We start from the raw sequence: 26,494 nt of genomic DNA on the forward strand, positions 1-26,494 counted from the left end.
TCCAACAAAGATGGTTACAGCAGAAGCGCGCTTTCAGATTGCGCTTCTCCGGCCGTCTCGAACGCTCTTCCTTCCGATATTGGGACGCACTGTTAAATCGAGATTGAAAGCTCACTTCGTTTGGGCTGCCATTCGTGTTTCGTTTATTGTTCTTTGCCCGCGCCTCCGATTAGCACAGTTGGCTACGCATGGTGCGGAAGAAGTTCAACGTACAGAGTGCTCGTCGCAACTCTGGGCCCTCGCCAGCTGTGCGGGGTATAATGAGTGACCATGAAAAAAAATGTTTTTGGAAATGAACTGAAACTTTGGTTAATATTTCAATCTCACGTGCGACTATGACGTGCAACGCTTGCACGTGCCCGTAATCATTGATCTCCTTTCGCGTGCGCGTAGCTTAATCGCATGCACACATTTGCATGTTGTGTATCTACGTTCATTCTCCCCTGGAAAAAAAAATAAACCCCATGCTTTACTTCAAATTGCATTGTTGTTCACGGCAAAGCCAGTGGAATATTTATAGCCGTTGAACGGTACCTTCATTGTATTCATGACACTCGTCAAAAAAAAAATCACTTAATTTTATCGCAACAACTGTAGTCGCCATATTCCAACCCATGTCAAAGTGAAGTGATGCTCACTCGTTGATGGGGGCAAATGCAAGAGGCAATAAAACGGCGGCGGTGCCAGCTGCCCGGGTTGACAGCATTGCTTTTTGTGCTGCGCCGAGCAAGGGGCCACGCGGGCGTAGACGGGATTCCGCCGCATAGCCGCCCGCGGTTGCGCTCCGTAGGTGAGCCCTGCGACGCATTTTTAGGTCGTTGCCGCGTGCCGTTTGGCACGATGCCCGACGTTTCGCTCCACGTGCTCGGGAGCTTCTTCCAAGTTCCTGAAGAAACTCCCGGGGGACACGGAGCAAAACGTCGGACGTCACGCCTGAAAGCACGCGCGGAACGACCCCAAAAGAAAATACGATGAAGTATCTTATATGATGTGAAGGAAACTGGCTATAATTGGACACACGTGTAGGGTGGATAACAACAGGAAAATGAATAGTGTGCTGTTGAGAAAAATGTAAGGAGCCACAAAGAGTGGAAGCCCTAACAGAGAATGGCTTGACGGCGACATCAGATTGATTGGCGTCAGAAAGTTGCGGCAACCACTTGAGCATATTGGCACAAGACAGATGAAAATGGCAACAAAAGCCGAAACGTGCGGTGGACACCAACGGGCCACCTTGCCCAATGCGGGGCTGCAACGGCGATCCGCGCAGTCGTACCTGTTCGGATGCCTTGCCTCCCCGGGCGACGGCGAACCCAGGTAGCCCACGCCCGCTACCGCGTGCGTCCTGCCACCGCCGCTCGGGCCCTCTCCCTCCTCGCCGCCGTCCCCGTGCAGGTACATGCGCACGGGGAGCGGGGGGCCGCAGTCGTCGCTGTCGTAGCTGCGAGGCGACACATGGGGAGACGGCGGGAATTGGCTACGAGCCACGTGGCTCGGGTCTCCTCCTTCGTGGTAAAGCGAGTGCTGAAGGAGCGACGGGGTTCTGGCTGAGAGCTGCACCATTAACCCCCCCCCCCCCGCCTACCCCCGTACGCTGGAAGGCGAGCACCGATGGGTGGCGAAGCATGCCACGGGGTCAGCGGCAAAAGGGGGGCATTCGGGAGGTTTTTCTGGCCTTGTGCCCCCCCCCCCCCAGTTTTGTACTCGCTAATCCATAACTATTTTGAGGATTAGCCACTTTTTGCTCAGCGCTCCTTGTTGGTCCAAAGCTTCTACCCACCACTTACCTGACAGCACAACAATTTCAATTTATATAGCGTCTAAATGCAACTGTATCTCAAGACGCCGTGCAAAGGTGAAAAAATACATTAGGGAAGAAGGGGGGAGTCTGGGGGGGGGGGGGGGGGAGTGGGGGGTCAGGGCAGGGAAACACGGGAGAGAGAGAGAGAGAGAAGGGAGAGAGCAGCATCGTTGTACAGCCTGGAATGGAGCAACTGGAACCCAGCAACAACAACAAGCCTCGTATACACAAGCTGTGCCGTCACACCGGCTTGACAGTCGACTCTACACCTACTCTGACCTCTAGGCTGGATACTCTGACCTCGAGGCTGAGGCATCCTCATTTCTAGCAGTCAGCCTGTGGCATGCATGCCTGCACATTCTGGGCAGCAGAATTGTGTACACATATATAAATATATATATATGGTAGCATAGCTCAGCGAGCCTCCAGAACTGCAATAATATAAAAAAAAAATGTTACATTTAAATATTACAAATAAAATGAGGGATTATTTAAGTGAAAGCGTCAAGCTCAATAAATATATGCTATCGTTTTGAATGTTCAATACTAAAACTGTGACATAATTAAGATCAGCATTCCATTTATTTTGGTGTCAAGACTCTAAAATTTGACATTTGATTTTTAAAAGTCACTTCAAAGCTGATTTCCCGTGCAATAGATAGCATTATTAACACACGCTGCTTGATAAACACACAAAGCATTTCGGACAAGAACCCAAAGCCATTACAGTATCCAAACCTAGTTTGACTGTCATTAAAAACAAAACAAAAAAGGCACTCACAACTTGTTTCACCCTCTGCTATCGGTGGAATGCTTTACATTTGAGAAACATTTGTTGACCAACATTAAAAGACAGACGGGAATAAAAAAAAAAAAGCTTCCCACTCTTGTATCCAAATCGTGATCCGTCTGGACCATGAGGCTTTCTTTGTTTAGGTTACACTGCTGGTGTCGTGATCGTCGTTTCCGCCGATGATGCTGGTCACACAACAAAGCGCGGTGTACCAACAGACGGTGACACAGTTCATAATATAGACCGCGTAAATATAATAACGTGTCGTTAAAACCCGCAACCACCCGACACGGCTAACTAGTAAGGGCTGTCATGTAAACAGAACATTGCCAACCCGTCACATGTATATATTTATGCGATCTAACCCCAAAAACCTCTATTATGGATGATGTTGGTCGCGAAAGCCTACGTGTTAAAGGTGACAAAGTTGCGCCCGCGGCCATGCCGATTTGCAAAAACGAAAATACCCGCACACCAATCACTTGACCAAGTGCAAATCTATACAGGGCGCAGCCCTAAGTGATCAGAAATCCGTTACTCTACTCCCAACCCAATACGCCAGAGAAGCGGCTCCATTTGTCATCTGGGATAAGATTCCTCGTCAAAAATATGATTAAAGGAGCCTTAATTTGGGATTGATGCAGCCGCTAACCCCCACCCCCCACACCCTCACTACCCCCCCCCCCACCTCACCCCCCACCCTCACCCCCCGAGCGCTGCCGCGAGTTGCAGATCGGAGCCGACGGGGACACAAAGACGACGGTGGCAGCAATAACCCTCGTCGTTCCAGAAAAGGGATAAAAATATACAACTGCGCCACGCAGTCACACAAACACCCCATTCCTGAGAGAGGCGCTTTGCCTTAACGTGCAATTAGTTTCCCTTGACGCCATCCGCGCTGCGCAGGTAAAAGCGCCGCTGTACGTGCCACACTCTGGATTTTACTTCGTCCCATTTTCATCTTAGTGCACTGACACTTCCCTCACAGGGGCAAAATCACAAATTAAGGTTGACGCCTCTGACAGCCGGTTAAATGGATGTGTTTTCTTAATAATTCATCGCGCAGTCGCCGTATGAAGTCGCTGCCGGACGCGAGCCCGCGGATCAGTGAGCTTGAGCGGAATGCTTTCAGGCAGCCTCTCCACAGCGCTGATGCCAGCCCTGGGGGAAAAAAATACCTCTAGGCAAAGGTGCAGTCCTACAATGATTCGGTCATACCTTCTGCTGGCAGAAGGATCTTTCACCGGTGGAGGCTCTACAGGGTCCCATCTAGATGGTATTTTGGTCTACTCTTCCATGGTGGCCAAACATCTTGGAAGCAGTGGGAGTACCCACACTTTACCTCACCACATTTGCACCGACGATCAACGAGCTGTGGCATGCCCCCCCCCCCCGCCCATCTTTAATGCAGAAAAAATCTCCAACTGAAAAATAACTCTAGGCCAGGGGTGGGGAACCCACGGCCCAAGGGCTGGATCCGGCTCTTAAGTTCATTTCATGAGGCCCGTAGCCGCTTTATAAATGGCCCGCTAGCAATATTTATCAATCACTGCAATTATCGTGGCCGCGGTAATCAGGTACAAGAGGGTAATATTTTCAACGTGGCAACACTGTTTCTAATTTAGCCCGCTAATGGTGAGCCCTAAGGTTTGTTGTGGTATTATTGGATAACGCTTGGGTGTACGTTAATGGACAGTATTTGAAAGGCCCATTTGGCCTTCAGTAAAGAGGCGAGGCATTCAATGTCTGCTCTATAGAATACTATTAGAAACAATGCAACTGAAATCTCTAGAAAAAGATACACTTCAAATGGAGAAAATAATGAACAGCTGCTATTGAAAATAATTTTCCAAAACAAGGACCATGGCATTATTAAGACTGTTCTAGGTAGCAAAGCCAGGAAGACAAAAAACTATCAAAATAGTGTAATGTTCACCTCTATAATAGCATAACCCCAATATAAGTAAACATGATGCCAATATCCCCCATATTAAATCCCTACATCTCGAGATTTAACCTCTGGGGTGACATCGCTGCTGCAGTGGTGTTTACATCGAAAGCTCCAATTTATACACCGCTGCACCCCCTCAGACCTTCAATTCCTCACGAGCACGACTGGGGGAAAATAAATAAATAAGTGAACAAGCGAGGGCCCATCCCATCGAACCGTGTAACGTGCCGTCCCGTATTTTGCCTCATGTGCTAAACCCCTACGTATGAATCACTCCATTAGAGGGAAAATGGAGACAAATGCCCTAAATCAAGGCGATGATTGAAGACATTTCCAAAGCTACATTGAAAAGAGAAGCTATGAATATTAAGTGTGGGTGCTGGGCACGTGGCACGGTGGGGTTGCAATTTTTTTCCCATTTAGCCGGATGGCTGGGGAGGAGGAGATAATGTTCACTGCCGAGATGGTAGGACTCTATTAAACAGGCTATTAGATTAATGGGAATTTGTACACGTTGCTTTGCATGTGGGGTTATGCGGCCCGCTCGCTGCACACGGACACGCTCCATAAACTACGGGTGGAGGGGGGAGTGGGCGATGTGCAGTCGCAGAGGACTTTCCGCCGCAAATTATTACCCCACAGAATAGCAAGATGCCCGGCCTATAGAAGGCTTGCTACGCCACACCATACCGTTTAATTAATTGGTTTTAAGTCACGTGGTCTCACGTACTGGGTGATAAGAGGCTTGGAAACATGGTCAAAAGGCCGGGTTACAAATAGTTGCCGTAATTTAGTATTGCAATCGTTTATTTAATGTTGCACTTACGTGCAACCTCCCATAATTCCACACATTTCTCAATAATCACTGACTGATGTTGTCCTCCGTAGTTGTGATCCATTTCTTGCCAACTGCAGCAGCAGTATATATGTAAAAAAAAATCGTAATTGTAGCTTTCAATCTCACGGTTAAAATTCAATAGGACGCTGTCCAACGAAACAAACAGAGGCGAGTGAAATAAAGCATGTTGGTGCATTACGCTTTTAGCGCATTCGAGCAAATCCACTAATGAGAGCTCCCCACACATGAACGCACCCGTCCTCCTGGAGACCTCCGGACTGGTCCATGTTGCAGCCCGGAGGGAGGTGAGATGGCGGCGGTGGGAGGAACTCGGACCAGTTCACCCCGGGGGCCTTTGCCGCCTTCGTTTTGCTCTTGGACTTCTTTTTTCCGCGGCCACCTTCAGTGAGCAGAAACAAATTCAAATTGACAACGGCGGTATTTATCGACGAGCTCAACGTCAATAACACAATGCTGCAATATAATAAGAACGACGCAGTTAATTTACGCAGCAAATCCTCACTGAAGGTCCTACTCCTGATTTTTTTCGTAACTACCAATAATTTGCGCACTAAGTACAAAATTCACGAGTTTATCTTTTTTATAGGAAAGTTCAGGAACGTAGTTGCCATACTACCAACTAGCGACGACCTCATAGCTCTGCTTGTTGATTGTCTCGTGCACACAACAGGGTTGGCACAATTCAATTACATTGTCGCTGCGACAACAGCAAAGCCCGGAGAATATAAAATAACTACAAAACAATATATTGCAGGCATTACACAGGCCTGGGTTGTCAAGTTGACCGCATTGTACGAGTCTGCCAACAGAGATCTGGCCGCCGACTCGTGCGATATTAAAACTCCAGACAGGCACATGGCTTTGGAAGGCAAACAGAGACGCGGGCTGACACGTGCGGTGAAGGTTTTACCCTCAGCGGGAATGCGTCCAGGCACTCTGAGTGAAGCGGCGCTGAGTGGTGCAAGCCCGACAGTTTTTTTTAAGAAATGAAATTGCAAGTTGCCTGGCCCCCTCGCCACGGCGACCCCTTGGTGTCGCGTCGCTCCACCACTGGCACGCTCATCAGGGCGCCCGCTCGGTGCGCTCATGCATGCCTCCGTCTGGGCCAACGACGCATTTTGCCAGAGGGCCCATCGTATCGCCAATATTTCACATGCTCAAAATGTGCGTAATTAAAAAAAAAATTAAAAAGATTGTACTTCACTGTAAAAAATAAAGCGATCAGTGTATGTATGTTGAACTTCTTTAGTGAGATTTGACCTGAATCGTTTTGACCACCTGCACTGCAAATACACTCTCGCATTGATTGTACCACCAACTTAGCCTGACCGACTGCTGGGCCAGGTATTGTTAGCGAGAGCCTATTAAAGTCGGCATGGGATCTAATGTGTGCTACAGTTCGCCGTACAACACATGCTTAGTCACCTTTGTCTCACAATTGCTGATGTCGGACACAGCGCACTAGGTGCTCATGTAAGGTTGAGTTGATCTAGGGGAGGCTTAGACTAGATTCAGATACGAATTACTACTGGTGTTATGCATTGGCAGGAATTGCAGCTGGAAGAGTTGTGTTTGTTTAGATATATCATCATATTTACTGTCATAATCATACATATTGTCCACTGGTTCTCGTATGATTTGTAAAAAAATGTTTCTTTGCATCCGGGTTGCTCGGATTGTAGCAGCCTGCTCACCCCTTCACTGCCGCTCTCTCCGTGTGCAATTATATATTTTCGTTTTATTTCTGAACCGAACAACAGTAGCTGTAGCGGCGTCTTCCCAAGAGGTCCCTTTTCAATACTGAAAATGTTCTAAAAAAAGGATTGCTGAATATTGCTTGAAATCATCACCTCTGGGTGCAAGTGGCAGTGTTTATGATCGGGGATGGATGTTGGCAGTCGACAAAGGCAAATTCACACCCATGGGCATTTGTGGTTATGAGCCCCAAAATAGTGATACTTCAAAGCACGAGCTTTCAGTTAAAAACGGATTTCTCTTTTACTTTACACAAGCTTCGGGAAACAGAAAAAGATAGCGTACTACGACAGGTCAGCAATGTGCGCCACAATTACGCATGGATGCATGCATGCATGCGTGATACAACAAAATCCAATTAAACTTACAAGATACTGAAAAGAAAAAAAAAAAGGCAGCCGGGTGGTTCAGGGTCGTCGTGCCGAGTCAGGACCACTGGGTTCGAAACCTTTGGTTCAGCCAACCGTAGATTAAGCCAGGTTCTTAAGAATAGCACTTCATCACCAATTAGGTGGGGGAAAAAAAAAAATTCGATGTATTTTTACACAATTTAATAATAATAATTTACATTTACTTGTAAAGGCGCCTTCCAGATCTCCAAATGAACTGTTTAATTCTCGTGAGATTTAAAAAAAAAGTATCTCGTAGCAGAGTGCATGGGAAAGTGGGAGGCCTGCTGTTAATAAAAGGCAAAGTACAGGATATTTTGGAGATAAATTGTGTTAAAATTATATTATCTAGCCTTTTTGCAGAAGCCCACACAGGCCCCCACTGCTCAGTGAGATTTCTGAATGGATTCATCTAAAAAACATTATGCCAATAGCACAACCGGAATACTCTTAAACAAAATAATAAAACAAAACTCACAGCATTATGAATACGTAAGACAAATTCTCCACGTGATGGGTCAATATAAAAGACCTTGGATGTTAACCCCCGTAACCCTGCTTGTCACTTGCAAAATTTGGCAGTGTCGCATACAAATGACAATGTTGCATGCATTCCCGTGGGCATAGGTGTGATTTTTTTGTAATGTACCGCATGACAGACAAGCATGTTTACAGACCCTGAGTTGACACATTCAAGCAGATGCATTAAATAGACTCTGACTCCCCTTAATTGTGTTACCTTAATGAAGGCAGATTAAGGATCTTCCTCATTTATCTAAAGTAATCTGACTGTAGCTTATGTCTTCTTTGTTAATTACATACTCGTATGTATATATGCTTATCAATGGAAGGGGGGTGGGGTGGGGGAGCGGTGGCACAGTGGTTAGCACACTGCGCCATGAAATCTGGAGACCCGAGTTCAATTTCCGACGACCGTCTATCGTCTGTGGTGAGCGACATCTAAAATGCTCATGGCCCTCTCCCCCTTCACCAACCTGGACTTGGCCAGCATGGTGAAGTACGGTCAAACAACCCGCATGACTGAAACATAGGGGTGAGGCATTGCTCCAGTAGTGGATTTACAAAAGGGCTGTAAATTATTATGATTCTACTTATTCATAAATGGATTACTTGCAGCGCATACATAGGCACACTTATTTTAAACAATTAAACTAATTACTTGCATTATTTAGCATATATATGCAGGGTAAAGTAGTAAAAATGTACAGCGCTAAGTGCTGCTACTACACCAGGAGCTGTTATTACACTAGGCATGATAACCATAGCAACTCATTACGTTCCCTATTCATTTGCTTTAATGTATTCACCCACGATCCAAACTCATCCACCCATCCGATAATTGATTTCTCAGAAAATAAAAAAATCAGTCAATAAATCAATGGTCAGTAAATGTACGGTTTATTAACTCGTTTGTCTCTTTGGTTGCTTGCCCTGCTCCCTGCCAGACTCTGACCAACCTGAAGAACCGCTGCTGCGATCGGTGCTGTGGCGTGAACCCAGGGAGCCATGGTCCTGGCTCGGGCCACCCGCACCGCCCAGCATGCACTGCGGCCCACGACGTTCTGGGGGTCACGAGGTCGTGCAGGGATCGCGGCGGAGGTCACGATTGAGGAGGGTGCCAGGGGGGCCGTTTTGCGGGGGGATTGGCAGAATTTGCAATGGGAGCAACAACAACAAAAGATTGAATAAGCGGCAACACAAAACGAGACAAACAACCACCAGTGAAAGAAAAATAATAATCAAAGGGTAAATAATGAATAAAGGCAATTAAGCGCAACGTGGGATCAAATTAATCAAAATATATATTCATGTTCACAGCAAACAAAAACTGAGCTTGGTAAGCAAATTAAAAAGCAGCATGTGGACGGAGGGGCTCCTGTGATTTATTATATTTAAAAAATGTGTTTTCTCCAAGACTGCTGTGTTGCCTTGCGCTAATTAAAATCAGATGTGAAAACCACAAACACCCCTCACTGATGGCGTCACCTTTGTCCCCCTTGGCGCCCAAACAGAGCGCATCGTCGTCACAGCTTCATTATTGCGACGCTGAATATTTTTTTTTATTATCTGCCGCGGGTATACACTGCTCCCATCTTCTTCAAGTTTCCCTTCCGTTAACCCTCATGTGGGCACGATTAAATGCGCGCCCATCCGGCGTCACGGGTGAACGACAGGATCTGGAATTCTCGCCGACAGGCTTAAATGAACGGGGGGGGGGAGGGGGGGGGTGGGAATTACCGTTGGCAAATCGCGCCTGCTCCGACGGCACGCCGAAACCCGCGGGCCCCGCTGGGGCTGCCCCTCGCTCGGCCGAGATCTCGTTGGCGATGTTCTGCTGGATGATCTGCGTGGTGGCGTAGGGCGTGGCCTGGGGCGTGGCGCCCGGGCTGTAGAAGGCCGCCTCGCGGCTGACGTCGACGCTGCTGTAGATGGCTCCGTCGGACGCCAGCGTCGACGACTTGGCACCCTCCGCTCCCATATTAGAGAAACTGGCATCTGGGTTAAGGGGAGAGGAGCACGGCGAGCATTGTGAACGCGCTCCCTTGGGCTGAAATTCGCGTCGGTGTTTGAACGGCTTTTCTGCACACCACCACCACGCACCGCTCATTTCATCAGGATTCTCAGATTTTCCACGTTTACATGTGATAGTTGGAGATTTAAAAAAAAAATTGTTTCAGGTTCAAAAAGAAATGTGCTTCAGAAAAAAAGGAGAGTTTCTTGGGCATAATTTTTCGGGGCTCTTCGGTTTCATAAGCAATATATTTAGGGACTCTTCCTTAAACAGTTTAACTTTGTAATTTAAACATCCTCAAGTTTGACGGTGGACTTTTTAAAAGTTAGTACTGTAATGTTAATTTTTATATGATAACATTCAGGTGGAAGAACACAAACATGTTGTGCGCAGCAAGCCGTGTCAACAACAGGATGGCAAGGTTCCGTGTGATAAGCACAAAGACAAAAACCCCCAAAGTGTTTCGGAGATAAAAAAAAAAAATCTGTCACGGGAATTCAATGGAAATAGTACACAATCAGATGCAATTTACCAACACACCCAGGGCGCCGCACCAAAATGAGAATATTTCAGAAGACAAGCATTACGCTGTCAACCTGCAGCCCAAGGTGGGCCGAGTAAATTAACGGGAACCAGGAGGTGGGCGTGCCGTGCTGACGTCGATCCGCGTCCGGCGCAGAAATAAGGCAGCTAAATCGAGAGCCTAGGAGTCTGAGAGCCATTTACCCGCTCCGCGGGCAGGGGGTCCTGGGTGGGAAGCAGCGGTCCAAACTAAAGAATGGCTCTCACGTCTCGTTTCACGCTTCCCGTCGAAATTACGAACATTTTTCTTGGCTGGAAATCGTTGTGACTCTCATTCGCAGTTGTGGCCTGTGACCCACAGAAGCCAACCGACCGAGCTGCTTAATGCCACGTGCACACGCAGATTACCCCCTAATTCCTGTTTTGCAAGATCTCTACAAAACATTCTGCGTGTCCTTTCTTGCTGCATAAACATAAAAGCTTATTTTTTTTGAATCTGTAGGCTTCACGCAATACTATCATTCAGAATACTATCATGTCTTTTGCAAAACGTTTGAAGGCAAAAAAGTGGCATAAAAATAATAACAATTACTATTTCAACTGAGAGGTGTGGAATGAGTGTTGTCCAAGACATGCTCTTACACAAGAAATCATTCTATATTCAGATGCCAAAGTTGGAACTCGGAGTTATCGTATGAGATTAATGGTGGCAAGAGTTTGCTTTGTGCTAAGCCTTTCGATCAGATGTCATCTTGATAGCCGAGTGTCGATATCCACAGCAGATGGTTTTCCGCCATTTGTAATCGTCAGCATCTTCCATGGAGTCCTCTCAAATTGCCCACATTGTACTGACAACTGTTACTTTTCCTTCCTCAACCCCTTTTAGCTTCCATTTCCCCTCCCTGCAGGATCATATTTGTCACATCTCCAGTTGACCCATTTTAAAATATGCTCCCCACATGCCACCTTTCCTCTCATCAGATTACTCAGTAATTCCTGCTTGTGCCAATTCTCTCTCAGTACATCTTCACTTCATTCTCGTCGCACCAATTCAATGATTTATTCTATGCTGGAGCACCGCATCTCAAGCCTGCTTCGTGTTTTCATCTCATCCTTCTGCAATGCCCATGCTGCATAAGCACATTCCACTTCATTCCGCAACCAAAGCTTTCATATCTTTGTGCTCAATTTTTTGTTTAGTGTCTGACATTATCATTCCCCCTGACCTTTTAAAAAAGCTGCCTTTTGCCATTGTGATTATTTCTCCTCGTATATTTGTTTATTGCATGCACAACATGTTTTCATTCATGAAATGGCAACAACAATTTTCGTGGCAATATGACAATGAAATTAGGCATGAGAAGACCACAGGACTAACAATGACCGTGGAGGAAATTTGACGGGCCACTAATATTTATTTTCAACGAAACATTGAACAAAACGGCATAATGTAAAGGCTGTACTTGAGCAAGAAAAAAGAATGAACATCATGTTCAGCAATGGCTCTGCTTCGCAAATTCATCCTCGCCATGTAAGGCCGCTGAGACAGAGCCTTGTGCCTCGGACGTCTGTAATGATGTTGATTATCAACACGACAAAAGAACAACGAATGATGTTCATTAAGTCGAGCAAGGGGGAATCACACAGGTGCAGCTGTTGTGCCGTTTGAAATTGGCCAATGTATGCCCAGCACGAGCATTAGCAGAGGATGAACCCCCCCCCCCCCCCCCTGTTGTTTTTGTCGCAGGCTACACGGGGAGGCTCATAAAACAGAGGCTGGGAAGGAGTCAGCCTGCGCCATGTTTTGCTGTCATCGTTCCATGAAACAAACTAGCCGTGTCCCACCCGCAGCAGATCTCAGGCTGCCCTATCACTGATAGCCAGTGTTTCTCATCCACGGGCTGAGTTGGACCTTCTGAATAGTTACTAATAATTTTGGCATCTGGCCTACCTCCAAATGTGTAGGGTTTCAAAGGGTGGCGATTCGCCGGCGAAGTATACATACTTAATAACATCCATTTCATTCAAAATCCTCTCCGCAAAAGGCTGCACTATATCTTCTAACCTTTCAAAAACACACACTGCCTTAAACAGTCATTTAAATAAATTGAATTTCAACTTGACACGCAACGCATTCACTCGCTCTCGGAGAGAGAGAACAACTCAAGAGGCATGAGGAGGCACAGGCAAGTAGGAAAGGCATCCAGGTGGCAAGCCGGCACCAATTGTCCAAGCTCTGTAGTCCTCTCCATATTCGGGTGTTATCTTCCAATTTACGAGTATTTACACGTCTGAGGAAAGCGGAGCAGCCAGAGGAGGCAACAACACTCTGTCCAATACATGTGGTACAGGTCGATTTCACATTTGCTTCACTCCATTCTTGCGGCACCTCCTTAACGCCCCCAGGAAGGGAGTTTCAGAACATTTGTGTGATCCACCATACCTCGCTTCATCAGCGCTCGATTACGGGTGTGTACGAGCGGTACGCAGCTAAATCATCATCATCATCGGGCTACCAACTTCTGGACAAAGTCTCCCCTCGCCGCGCACCACCCCTCGCTGCTTTGCGACACCGCAACCTACAAGACGGTCGCTTGACGGGGGCAAGTGCGGGAGGCGAGGAAAGAGCCCTGGATGATGAAAGATGCTGGCCGGCGGCAGCCGCCTCACCTGCGTGCGAGAACCCTTGGTCAGCGGCCTCCGTGGGGTGAGGGCAGCAGCTGACGGCACAATTGTTAGCCCCGGAGCCCAGCTGCAGTGCGGTGGAGGGCCATGAGTCGGCCAGCCACGGGTAGGTGGGGTCGCTGGGGTTCAGCACGCCCGGCCTGCGGGGGGGACGACGGCGACGGTGATGCACGACGCCGATGCTTCACGGCACGGCCACTTGACGTGAGCGCTACACTACTGTGGGCGACGGCCATCACGCCGGGGAAGGCCACTCTTTGACAAGATTGTTATACGCTTCGCTTAGAAGCCCCCCCACCCCCCGCATCCAACCCCTCCTCTCAGAAAAAAATATAGGCTCGATTATCATAACAATTGAAAATGACGTGACATGTTCTCCAATTATATATTTACATTTTTAATCGCATTGGGGTGTCAACCGACGTGGCAAGCAGCGTAGCGGATGTTTTCAAAACAGCTAATGGAACGGCACAAAGAAACTAATTTCGTGCGTTGCAGAAAAATATGGGAAGCGATTGCCATAATCAGCGCTGATCACAGAAGCCCCTCTTAATTGTGTCCAAAAAATCCACTTGGCCATTTTCCAAGCGCAGTGGCGGTGGTGGTATTGCTGACAAGCGCGGCTGACAGGAAAGAAAAGCGCAGACAGGGAAAGCGTTTTCTTTACCGTCCATTACTCATGACTGTCCCCTGCGTCCTCTGGAAGGTCACTGTAATGGGAAAAGCGAGAGAGCGAGAGTCAGTGCCGCGGCGAATGCAGATCCCCAGCCCAGCGATATTTTTCAACCCACATGACATGGGCCATTTACCAGTGTGACACCCATGCACACTCACACAGAGCGCACGCTCGCGCACACGCACGGGCACACGGTCAGCAGCACGCCATCGTCCACACGTACACGCGGAAATAATCTCTTTACAGGCTGTCGAGGTAAGTGCTGTTAGCAAGCGCCTATGAAAGCCAGCGGGGCAAACGAGGGGTGGGAGTGACCAATGATGTACCTTCAGGTACTCATTTTTTGGTGTCGGTTCACCACCAGGCTGGTGATTTCCCCCCCTCCCCCCTCCCCTTGTCTGTGATTCCTCCTCAAACACCGTGTGCGTGGGGCGTAACAAGTTGGAATTCTTATCATCATTATTTCAGTCGCAATTTACGGGAAGGCTCCAGGCCAGAATCAGATACCGAGAATTAACCACAGATCATTCTCCAAAGACAAAGATCCCCCATACAGCCTGTAGAGGCTGTTGCGCCAAGGGCTATTAGTGAACTATTAAGGCTGGAATGGTGCACAAGGAGGTGGTTTGGCTGGGTCACTCTCTATACACACAAAGATCCCTCCTATAGCCTTAACAGATTGTTGGGGCAAGTGCCGTTTGTGAACACTTATGAAGGCCGGTACGGTACACGAGGTGGTGGGTGGCCAGCACCACGCCCGACCGCCTTTGTCTCCCCAGTGGCGATGTTTACACACTGCACCAGGTACTCATTTGAGGCTGCGTCGACCACATACAAACACACACACACACACATTCAGACACAAATGCTCATGCACACAACACAATCACACATGTTCATGCACACAAATGATGAACGCACCACACGCGCACACACACGCAGTTGCATTGTATTTTGGCCGAGTAAGTTTAATAAGGAGCCCCAGTGGCTAGAACCCCTTACAGGAGCCATGACATCTTCACTCCTCCCCACCCCCAACTCCCCCAGCAAGTAGCCTCAATTTAAGCCACGGGGTCTCTTGTCTTCCCTTTGTCATCAGTAACCCTTAGCCTGGTCCTGACCGCCCTCCTACCTCCACCGTAACCCATCCCGAGGCGGTTTCGGCGATGACCTTCATATCCGTGATGGATTTTATTTCACGGCAGTGGCACATTTCGTGAGGACGAGCACCCTGGGCCAAGTCCCCCATTGCTCAATGAAAAAAAATTATCCAAGGAAAATCAAATATCGCATCACCAAAAAAGAGATAAAAAGCATTTCCCCCAAACACCCCCCCCCCACCTCTTAATATCTGGCTGATTAAGGCATCCAGTCAATAACGATGTTCGTAGCTTGAAGCCTCTTTTCTTTATATTTTCTACTTGTGCGTCATAACAGCCGCAGCATAAAAAAATCCGCACGATCTCAATCGCCCATTTAGCAGCAAGCTCGCCAATTTCTGCACGAGTGGGCAGCCCAGGAGTGCAATGCACCTTCCCTGGATGGGAAAGGGGCTCTAAATATGAGGCCATCACGCAGATCAGTTGACATTATCTGCTGTCGAGCAGTTTCTAATTCTTCCATGTAAAAGGGTGCACACTTGCCAATAACCTCTTGCAACTGATTGGTATCAGTGTTCGCATTGTTATCCCTGTAAAGCCATTAGGCCCTATTAGCTCCATTAACTTCGCTAGCACCGATCGCCTTTTTGCCAGCCAACCGAATGTTGGGACGTGAAAAATTCGCGACACTGAATTGTCAATCAGTATCATGCATTTGAGGCACGTTTAAAGAAGCAAGCCATGGCAGTGGGGAGGAGGGTGCAAAAGGTTTACGGCCCACTCCTCCCTCCCACCCCGCACCCCCAACAGGAATCACCAGTTCAAACCCCAAGCAAGCACACGAGATACAGGTGAAATATTTGTCTCTTCTAGCAGCAGTTTTATTCTTTTAAAAGTACCAATACGTAATGGGTTCATCCATGCATATGCATTCAGTTTAATCCACACTTGTGGGTTAGTGTAGGGCCCACTTGGGCGAGCGAGCGCACTGTGATCACGGGTGTTTTTTTGCGAACGGCAATTCCGCCTTCCCATCCGTGGCTGGAAGCATGTTAAATGACTGAAATTAGAACGTGCGATGCAGCTTAGGCCCATACCTGCAGGGGTGAAGGTGAAGGAGCGAACTGCAATAGCAGCCCCAGCGTGAACAGAGAAGGGGGGGGGGGGGCAGAAGCACAGAGACAGAATAGCAGAAAGAAAAAAGAATCAAGCGTTAGAGAGCAGCTACGGGTGTGAGACGGCTCTTACAGGCGGCGGTTAAAAGAAGCGAGATTGTTTTACTCTTAAACATAAAGTAGATCAGCAGCAGGCCCTGGGCAGCGGGCTGAAGATAGGCAGAGGATCAGCCTGCAAATAAACAGGGACAGGTGCGGCTGCACGGGGTGACCATGCCATTTTTTTGGTTTATCGGCAATAACGCTGCACCATTGATTTTTGTTGCTGCTGCCTCATACATCAGCTCGGCACATCACTCCCACTTCCATTCCTTCCCCCTGGCTCCTGACCGACCGCCTCCCCCCCCCACCCCCGGCCCAGTGCCAACCCGAGGCCCAACTGCACAGATTCCCTGACGAGCGCCGCATCCGACAACAATTAGGACGGCCGGTCGCTTATCCGCTTGCGGTGCTGCTAGCGGAAGAGTTGTCGCGTACATAAATCTTCCTCGGCAAGATATTGGGTGTGAACACGGGTCAAGGGTGGTGAGCCATGCGGCACGCGTTTTAGCCGCCGTCACACTGGCGGCTTGACCTCCAACCGTGACCGCCCTCCGAGGCGTTTAACAGGGTTCAAGCTTAACCACATGCAGAGTGCTCGTCGAATAAGGCCCAGTTACGTGCATTATGCGTGGCAAGAAGCTCGTGGCCAGCAACAATATTGATAATAATTGATATGGATTTTTTTTGAGAATACAATTTGAGGCCCAAAGAGGCACCGCATTCATGCTCTAATTGGCATTGAGCAATGGCCATTTTCATTTCGAGGTCTTAAGAAGGCAGCAGGAAAAATCCTACGTTACCTTGGCAAGGGCATGTATATCCACAGGACAAATGACTGATCGCAGAGGAGAATGAACTGAGGTGACCCTTTCCAGCATCTTAATAGGATTTTAACTCACAGACAGTTGCACGATTGGGAGTTCTGCTGTATCACCAATCCAGCTACACTCCAAGCACAATTCAGGGATACTTAAGGGAATAAAACAATACGGAACATTCTCCTTGTTTAACATTTTCAGAAGTGCACAGCAAATAATTCAATATTGCAATTATTATTGCCGCATTAAGCTTCCACTTATGCTGAGGAAGTCATATTACTAGTCATTTAAAAAATCAATGTGGCAAATATTTTAATGGGGAAGTGCATTAAAACGCAACCCTGGTAAAATACAACCGGAGGAGCTCGGGCAGACGCTTGCAAGTGGAAGCGGGCGTAACAGCTGCTTGCTAAGGTGAAGGCAGGTGGGCTGGCGGTCAAAATTGCACACGCGGCCCAACATCCCAGCAAAGAAGGGGAGCGTGATGGCCATAATGGCAATCCCAGCGCCGTACAAAAAAGCTCAGAGTTATGGATGCGAGTGCAGTGAGTGAAAGTGCGAGCGTGCCACCGCCGCCCGCACACGAGCCCACGCGGTGGTGGCATGCACGCATGTACGGGACCGGGGCTGCCTGGCAAAAAGGCGTACCGGCGTAGTTGCTGAGTCCCTTGCGCTTCTTGCGCCGGCAGTAGAGCCATACGCTGAAGCTCATGAGGATGACCCAGCAGGCGCCGCCGATGCCGGCGATGAACGCGGGCTGCTTGACCACGTCTGATATCTGCCCGGCAAGGCTCACGTTGCTGCCGGGCTGCATGGAGACGATGCCTCCGCCGACGGGCTCTGTCGCCCCGGCGATAGCACGGGCGGCGCGGGGAAACACACACGCACGCACGCACACCATCATCATCATCATCACCTGTTCCTTCTGTCAGCTTCTGTCAGCTCATCGGCGACGCTGGGGCCGGGCGAAATTTCCTGCCGCCATTATCTTTGTTTAGCCCGTATTATGCAACCCACATATACACGAAGAAACACACGCACAAACGTAGAAACACAACGAAGATACACGGAAACACAGACACACACACGCGCGCGCACACACACACACACGTGAGCACACAAAATGCTCAACATTCATTGAAAAGGCCCCTTTTTTAATTTTGCCTGCAAGTGTTAAGATGCTGGCAAATTACGGGCATATTGAATAAACCAGCAGAATAACTGCGCTTTATGTTACAATTACTCTGCACAGAATGAAATTGGCAAGCGTGCGCTGTTTCAAGAATGTCTAATCACAACTGCGTGTGCTTCTAATATTACCTGCCATCCTTTACTGCCACCTCTTAATTACAGCGCACATCTATTATTAAATTCCCTTTTAGTGAACAAAATAAAAAACGTGAGAGGTTATTGCAACCAGGAGTGGCAGGCAGCAGAGCCTCAGTCTTGCCACCGCCTGTTTATGTGTGCATATATATCCTTAATTTGCCTTCTAAAAAAGGGCTTGTTGTTCTGGCTCAAGAATTAAGTGCACCCGAAAAGATCCCTATCAATTCTTCTCATGCCCCATCTGTAGTTACACTGATAACCACCACGAAAATCTATTTCAATAAATGTGAGTCGTTGCAGGAGGCAAGTAAACCTCACATGTATAAAGACTCGAATGGGTGCCTACACACGATATATACACACACACACGGACGTGTGCTCCCATATAGCCAACGCTTCACCTTTGATTTTTGCACATAAATCGTTTTCCCTTTCCCCCCGGTGCGCTCACGTAATCCGCGGGATAATTTCACCTCATGATATCCACGCCACCCACCCACCCACCCAAAAAAAAGTAATCAATTTCACAGCCGAGCAAACTGCACATGTCCAGACGCAGTGGTGGCGGCGACAGGAAACCCTGGGTCACTTGGCCACGGCAAAAAATGTTTATTACCACCCAATTTCCAAACGTAAAAAAGACGTAAACAACAACACCAACACAAAAAAAAACCCCAATACACAAACGCCGACTGAAATCTCAATTCAGGTGCACGTACAATGCTTCAAGCCCAGCGGTGATCAGTTGGAGCGCATGGCTTTCCACCGGGTGAAGTTAGTGTCGTAAATAAAAAAAAACGATGCTGTCGACATGAGCCTTCAACTCTCCATCGATTGTCGCCGAATAAAAAAAAATCATATTTCTTAAGACCCATGGAAGATTTATACACGCTTTGATTGCTGGCGGGAAGGTAATCTTTATCCGGGTCTACATTGGACACCTGATATGGTCAGGTGTCACCGATTATACCAGAGAATGTTTGTCTTGATTAAGGGAAGGCACAGTGGCCATACATGAAAGCCAAGTTAATTTCCTTAGAATTGCAGGTGCGATGCTTTTGCTTGAGTTAAAACCACATTAATAAACAAAACAATAAAAACCCTACTGCATGCACGAAACATACGCACGCAACTACACAAACTGAACTGAAAATAAATGTTGAGACATTTATAAAAGAGCGGTGGCTATATAAAACAGGCAAATTCTTTTGCAACGCATTCAACAAATCATCATCTTCCAGCAACCTCAAGGCAGGATTGGTGAACCATGCAGAGAGGGATCATGCATGAGAGCACAGTAATCAGGTTCCTGACCTATCCGTGTAGAGTTGAGGGTTCCCCCCCCCATATTTCGTGAAAGTTCCCTCTGGTCACTCTAATTTCCCCCCACAAACCCACAAAATAGGTAACAGCCGCTCGTGAAATAAAATTGGTGAAATATCCCAAGGCAGGATAACGGTGAATGCGAGTCTTCAAGACTCAACAATGAATTGTACGAAAACATGCCGTTAAATTCTTAAATCGCGAATCACGACACATTTTTAAAAAATATATATTAAAGTGTTTTAGCAGGTAAGGCCGACTGAGCTATATAGCTCTTTTTTTTCAGAAGCGACCTGGCCACAAATGATCGTTAGACGAAGTGGCTTACCAATTAGAAATTTAGAGCAACCAAGCACCCCAAATAAAAATATACATTTTGCAAAAAAATTATTAAATCATCTCCACTCTGGACAGAACGGCTGCTATCATGGTGCATCGGGCCATGCCTTCCCAACACCTCCTGTGCCGGCACGGTGCCGGCATTCGGGGCACGAGCATCGTTCGCGCGCAGTGTTGCAATTGGAGGGTTTCGTGGATGTATGTATTTTTAACTTCTTTCGCACCGTATCTATCCAAATGGGAAAGGACGACAGACTAAACACAAAAAGCAGTTCTAAAAAAAAAACAGTTTCCAATCGAGATCATTTAAAAGTTCATAGCTCCAAGTGGCCTCCGAATATCGGAAGGAACGAGCGCTTCAGACGGCCACGGAAGCGCGCCTTGAAAGCGCGTGACGCGGTGACCGTTTTTGTTCGACGGCCAGCCAAAAGCCGCTGCTGCTGCTGCTGCTGCTGCAAGGATGACCGGGGAACGCGTGATGATGGCCTACGCCCCTTGACGAGATCAGCCAGGGTATTGTGGTTCGTTTGCGGCAAGCACTTTGTGTGTGATGGCCGCTCACCGAGCTGGATGGCCCGGGCCTCGCTGTGCACGCCGACGCCCGCGGCGGTTGCCGCCGCGACCTCGACACGGTACGGCACGCCCGGCACCAGCCCGCTGAGCACCAGCGAGCGCACGGATGCAGCCACCGTCTTGTTGACGTGAAAGCGCGTCTCGTTGCCCAGGCACCACACCTGTCCGTTCAGGGGTGGTGGTGGGGGGGGGGGATATATTATATAAATATTTTACCAGGTAAGGCTCACTGAGCTATACAGATCTTCTTTTTCAGATGCGAGCCGGTCACAAATGATAGCTCAAGTGAGTGACTCATCGTGTGGACATTTATAGCAGGCAAACACTCAAAACACATTTATAAATGTATATATATAAAAAAATAATCGCCTGACAATAGGAAAGTTTGGCATGCGGCAGCGCGCGGGGGATCGCCAAAGACTTGCTGCGTTCAATTTTTGATAGGGCGGATTCCGCGTCCCGTCGATGCGTGTGAATTTTACTTCAAGGCACCGCCGTTAATGTTTCATTCGCGCCGTTTAACGTGAAAGAGCAGACTACTTCGTTTAACCAGTTGGGAGTGTCCACTGACATCCGCAGACCTGTGCAATTGTATTTCCTTAGGAGGAGGTTTTTAATTTTGTACATTTTTTTGCTTCTTTGTGAACATTGAAAAAAAAGCGTGGGATATGAAGCGTGATACGAAAGCACAGTGATGCCACGTGCCTTTTTTTGGCTTCATGTTCGAGCAAACAAGCCTCACCAACGACTGATAACATTGGTGACAAAGCAAACCGGCTGCTAATGGGTACATGCATCATTTTTTTTGTTTAAACAAAGAAAATTGAAACATCACCCTGGTAGCTTCAGACACTGAGGCAGAAGGTTTCAACGTTTACCCTGTATTCCTGGATGAGTCCATTCTGGTTTTCGGCAGGGGGGGAATCCCAAGTCACAGAGATGCTGGTGCTGTTGCCGCCTCCCATTGTGTTGACCGTCACGGCCTGAGGAGGCGCGTCTGGGGCTGTTGATGGTAGGGGGGATGACACCACACAAATTTAATGTTAGACAAAAGGCGCACGCACACACACACACACACGAGACATTTCCCCACAAATGCGTCGGGCAACATTCGTGTGTGAAAAAGGCACTGAGCGGCGAAGATCAGCGGACCACAAAATGGGTCGAATGCGACTCAAAAGTGTTGTCTAAAAAAAGAAATCGAGTGAGCTCTATTTCGCAAAAAAAAAAACCTTCTTCCGGCGTCCGAGCAAACTTGACGTCGCTGTCAGCTCCCTGGAACTCGTTGAAGAACGGCCGGACTTTGATCTCGTAGCTGAGCCCCTTGCGGAGGTTGGTGAGCACGGCGTTGCGCTCTGTCGGAGACTTCACCTCCAGGATCTGCCAGCTGCCCAGGGCTTGCGTGCCGGACACCGGCCGGTGCATCAGCCGGTAGCCCTGCACGAACTGGGACTGACGGTCAACCTGGTGGGAGACGGGAGGGTGAAAAATGCCCGAGGGAAGGAGCGAGAAGAGGGTGGAGGGGGGGTGTTTGTGGTGTGAGCTGAGTTATTTTTTTTGTCCCCACCCCCCTCCTCCCTGCAAGTCGTTAGGGCAGAGAAAGAGTTAAGTGGGGAGGAAATGATGTCGCTGTGGTGGCAGCCTCCTCGCGAGCTGTGGTGGCAGCCTCCTCGCGAGCTGTGGAGGTCGGCAGGCCGTGCCCAGAGGAATTCCCAACATGGGGAATAAGGGGATATAGCTGCGTGTGCTGACACCGAGACCAAAACCGGCTTTTATCCATTGTTGAAAATCTTATTTTAGCTCAGGTCAAATCCAATACAGAACACGCAAGGTACAGTGTCAGAAAGACCATCGCCCAGATATGGATTGTGTCGAGCCAGAGCCCAGCGCCTTGTACATGGAACATGCAAGCTGCTGGGCACTGAAGCAGCACTGCAGGCACGCTGCTGACCTATCTCTTTCTTTACACATCTTCCCCCAATGTTATCCCGATAGTGTTGAAGCCATGTCATGAGACGAAAAACCCACTCACATTCCTCACAAGGCAGACCAACCCATGGTGTTGGAGATTGGCCCGAAGATCATTCTACGAAGAGCAACACCACTGTGAGTAATGCTGACTTATCTTTGTGGAGTTGGTGTGTTATCCTCCGACATGTGTTGGCTTCTCACGTGAAAAGAGCATACTCAAAGAGACTGGCCAAACATTCCAAACAGGGTCAATTCAGAAAGATTCGGTGCAACTCCAATGGAGAAAAATAACGTTAGAGAACAAAATCGGGCGGGAGAGCTGGATGGCAGGTGGTCAGGTAGCTTGGTGGGTATTTAGCTGCGATAAATGTCCACGTAATAAGCCACCTCACTGAGCTTTCATTTGTGGCGAGGTCGCCTCTGAAAAAGAGCTATATAGCTCAGTGGGGCTGACCTGGTAAAATAAAAAATAAAAATGTTTATGGTTGTTAGACGTGCAGGCAAACAGACGTGAGGATACATCAAAACGGGCAAATGTTTCTGACGTCTAGCGACCATCGTGGCTCACCGTCCAGGTGACCTGCACGGTGGAGGAGGTGAGGATGAGCGGGGTGTGTAGGCGCAGCACTACGTCGCCCAGCTCCTTCTGGACCTGCCGGTGGTCGACGCCCTGGCCCGTGGGGCTGATGTCTGTCGCAAACAGCAGGGCGGGTCGATCAAAAGCTTTAGTCCACCCGCACGTTCTTCGCCGGGTCTACGTTTCCGCCTTTTACACTTTCTAACAATTCACGGCAAGTCACATGTTTAGCAATGGGGGTCCAAAGGTGCGAAGAGAAAAAAGATAGAGAGAGAGAGAGAGAGAAAAAAAAGATAAATCAAAGACGCGGCAAGGGCAGGGGCGGGGAGTTTGCGCGCCTCGCGGATGCTGGACCGCGTCAGCATTCGCACAATGCTTGAAACATTTAGCACATATACAGAGGTTATCTTGGGGCAATCGTGGCTGATGAATCGACCCGAGTCGCGCACCGCTGCCTTAAAAGACCACCGCGGGCCCGGAGGCAGATAATGGAGCTGCGCTGACGCGCTCCTCGCGCGCGCGCGCGGTGAAACGCGTGCCTTCACCCAGAGCGTGGTTGCGGTGGCCTGACACGAGAACAAACACGCCGTGCGTGCCAGCGACTGTGTGCACGCGTGAACACAATGCTCTTCCAACTGCTTACACGATGCGTAAAGCGCAAACAATTCGTAAATGACTCGTGTTGCAAAATTGCCAATCAAACCGGTCCCTTTGCATTGCGTGTGACCTCACATTCATCAATATTTCCTGGCAGCTTGAATAAAGCGTGCAGCATCCCAAGGGCGCGTGTGCCTGTGCTGTGCTAATGTGTGCGTGCGCGGGCGAGTTGATGGGTGTCGTAGTGGTTTGCACACAGCAATATAATCACAGCAAAACCTTAATAAATTATTGACCATGATGATGGCAATTGAACTTGTTCTGGGCCTCCCGTAGTTTAACTCTGTCTAAAACGACTAACTAGTGTGGTGGTGTCCAGCTTAAGACACGAGCGGCCAGAGGTGTTATTCCGGCCACACCACTTACCTACGTGTCGTCCGGGACTTAATGGGTGCTCACGAACACTGCACTCATTTGCAGATGTACGTGTCAGCATATGCGTGAATGTGTGTGCACTGGTGTGTTTCTGTATATGTTCATTTTACCAACAGGGAAAATGCACTACATTGTAAAAATATAACCCAGTAATTTTCACACCACCAGTTGTCATAAACTGCCTTTGACGAGAACAAATAACAAGATGATGTATGTCACCGCCTGGGCTATTGTGTCCGATGTCATTGCTGGTGTGTGTGTGTGCTCCTGTGTGTGTGTACGCATGTGAGTGTTAATGCATCTATGTGTGCATGTGTGTGTGAGTATGAGTGGTGCGATGGCACAGTGGTCCGTGAACAGGCTATAAACCCGGCGAGCTGAGTTTGATTCCCAACTCATGGTTAACATCAGTGGAGAATATCTCAACTGGTCCGGGGCCTCCCCATGGGTCGACTCGGCCTCAAATATACCTGATGAGGTGCGTAAACGTCGGCACTGAGGAGACGAAGGTTTGCCGATCGTGACCACTGGGCCGTGCTGCCCCGTCCTCGTGCACCATGCCGGGTCTTAATAAGGTGCTCGCGAACAGCACGGCTTGTGTCAGCATACGTGGGCGGTTACCTTGCGTGCGCACGGGGTCTGAGACGGGGCTGGGGTCGCTAAGTCCGTGTGCGTTCGCGGCGCGGACGATGAACAGGTAGATGGTGTTGGGGCGCAGGCCCCGCAGCGTGAAGGCATCGCGCGTCACGTGCGTCGCCACCGTCTGCCAGCTCGTGCTCACTGATTGGCTGTCCCCGAGCAAAGGGCACAAGGCAAACCGATTATTCTCGAGCAAGCGCTCAGACGGCGCTGTCGTTATCACCGTCGTCCTCATCACGAGCCATTCAATATCCACTTGGCGAAGGGTTCGCTGTGATGGCACCGGCTGAACAACAAAGAAGACTCGGAAGGGATTTAAGATCTTGATTGGCGCGCAGGAATGTAATGATTCACTGCCCTATAAATTTGACGAATGATTCAGGGTCTTGATTTTCTCCTATTCTTTTGTCTCGTTTATGTCATCTCGTTAACATTGGCCCTCCCGTTTTTCCCTCTCACTTGTCGAGTTTTGTTTGTCCTTTTCATCTAGATATATTCAAGTACGATCAACCAACCCCCCTGTGACCAACACGATGTGGGGGAGACCTTCATCCATCCATCAGTAAATTGGCAAAGGGCTCTAAGTAAATGATAATTTAAACATGGTTTGAGACTCAGATGCCACTTACGACTTACGCAGTCCAATGTGCAGACGCGCATTCGTCAGCGTCAACGTGGTTTACTCCTCAAACAAGCATCGAGGCGATACAGCCCTGAGCCAGTGGTTGAATTTGTAAATTCCTATGCTGGCAGGGGGTTGGGGGCAGAAAAAGTCTATCTGTAAAAAAAACACTGTTGACTTCCCCACGAAGTGGTACTTATTGTTTTATCGACCCCAGAGAGATGATGGGCTGGGTCAACCTCCAAGCAGACTTTCAACTCGCATCCTTTTCGATCGTGGCAACAAAAAAATTAAACAATTTCTCTGGGGCTATTGCGAACGAGGCACAATATTGCAATAACAGTCTCCATCAAAGAATTGCGTTGCAATTTCCATGTGTGCAACTCTTAAAGAAAAGCTTTTAATGAGAAGTGATTTTCCTATTATTAAACCCGCTCGTGTTTACTCTTCAATTAAACAACTGGTGGATTGCAGTACATTGCTTATTGCAGTTACATTGTAAAAAAAAACCTGAATATTTTTCAATAAACAAAAGTTCTCTCATCAACCGAATTTCAGCAGTGGCTAATGTATTTGAAAACAAAGGCATGTCAAAACAAGGAGGCATAGAACCTCTTCCAAAAACAACAGAAATAAAAGTAATGTGTATAATTTAGTGATAGTATCTTTCCAGGGTGCTGCAATTGCTTTCCGCCACTGATTTTGCAATAAAGAGGTCGCGCAGTTCAACCTCCTGGCACGACAAATGAAACAACGGTGCAAGGATCTTAAATCCCTGCCCCCCCCCGCCTCTGTCCACCTAGCAGTCGAAATGGGTTCAGCAGAGTTTGTCGATCGCCAGGGTAAAGTGTGGTGGGGTAAAGTGCAGGTACTCCCACCTCTTACGAGACTTTTTGGCCAAAAGACTCTCCAGAGGGGCTTTCTCAAGAACTCCCTCTAGTGGAGGCCCTTACTCCAGCAGTGGCGTAAGGAAGCAATTGCAGGGCTACA

The 26,494-nt window shown here is 48.4% G+C and overlaps 1 protein-coding gene across 8 annotated transcripts in view; it reads right to left on the reverse strand.

Moving 5' to 3' along the window:
* LOC116957170 (roundabout homolog 2-like) overlaps window positions 1-26,494 on the reverse strand; it is a 280,412-nt gene that overhangs the window by 14,523 nt on the left and 239,395 nt on the right. For 6 of the 8 annotated variants that reach the window (XM_076052823.1, XM_076052821.1, XM_076052801.1 and 3 more), the window contains 13 exons: window positions 24,865-25,031; window positions 23,203-23,324; window positions 21,896-22,127; window positions 21,542-21,666; window positions 20,653-20,824; window positions 17,748-17,939; window positions 16,162-16,188; window positions 13,956-13,998; window positions 13,274-13,428; window positions 9,808-10,065; window positions 9,027-9,131; window positions 5,639-5,783; window positions 1,277-1,441 (listed from right to left, as the gene is read on the reverse strand). In XM_076052823.1, the coding sequence (XP_075908938.1) occupies window positions 1,277-1,441; window positions 5,639-5,783; window positions 9,027-9,131; window positions 9,808-10,065; window positions 13,274-13,428; window positions 13,956-13,998; window positions 16,162-16,188; window positions 17,748-17,939; window positions 20,653-20,824; window positions 21,542-21,666; window positions 21,896-22,127; window positions 23,203-23,324; window positions 24,865-25,031 (1,908 nt within the window). The remainder of the gene's footprint in view (window positions 1-1,276; window positions 1,442-5,638; window positions 5,784-9,026; window positions 9,132-9,807; window positions 10,066-13,273; window positions 13,429-13,955; window positions 13,999-16,161; window positions 16,189-17,747; window positions 17,940-20,652; window positions 20,825-21,541; window positions 21,667-21,895; window positions 22,128-23,202; window positions 23,325-24,864; window positions 25,032-26,494) is intronic. The other 2 variants (XM_032979234.2, XM_076052814.1) reach the window with 2 other exon arrangements.

Source organism: Petromyzon marinus, chromosome 3, assembly GCF_048934315.1.
Source record: "Petromyzon marinus isolate PM22_M1 ecotype Great Lakes invasive population chromosome 3, UKy_Petmar_22M1.pri1.0, whole genome shotgun sequence".
NCBI classification, from domain to species: Eukaryota; Metazoa; Chordata; class Hyperoartia; order Petromyzontiformes; family Petromyzontidae; genus Petromyzon; species Petromyzon marinus.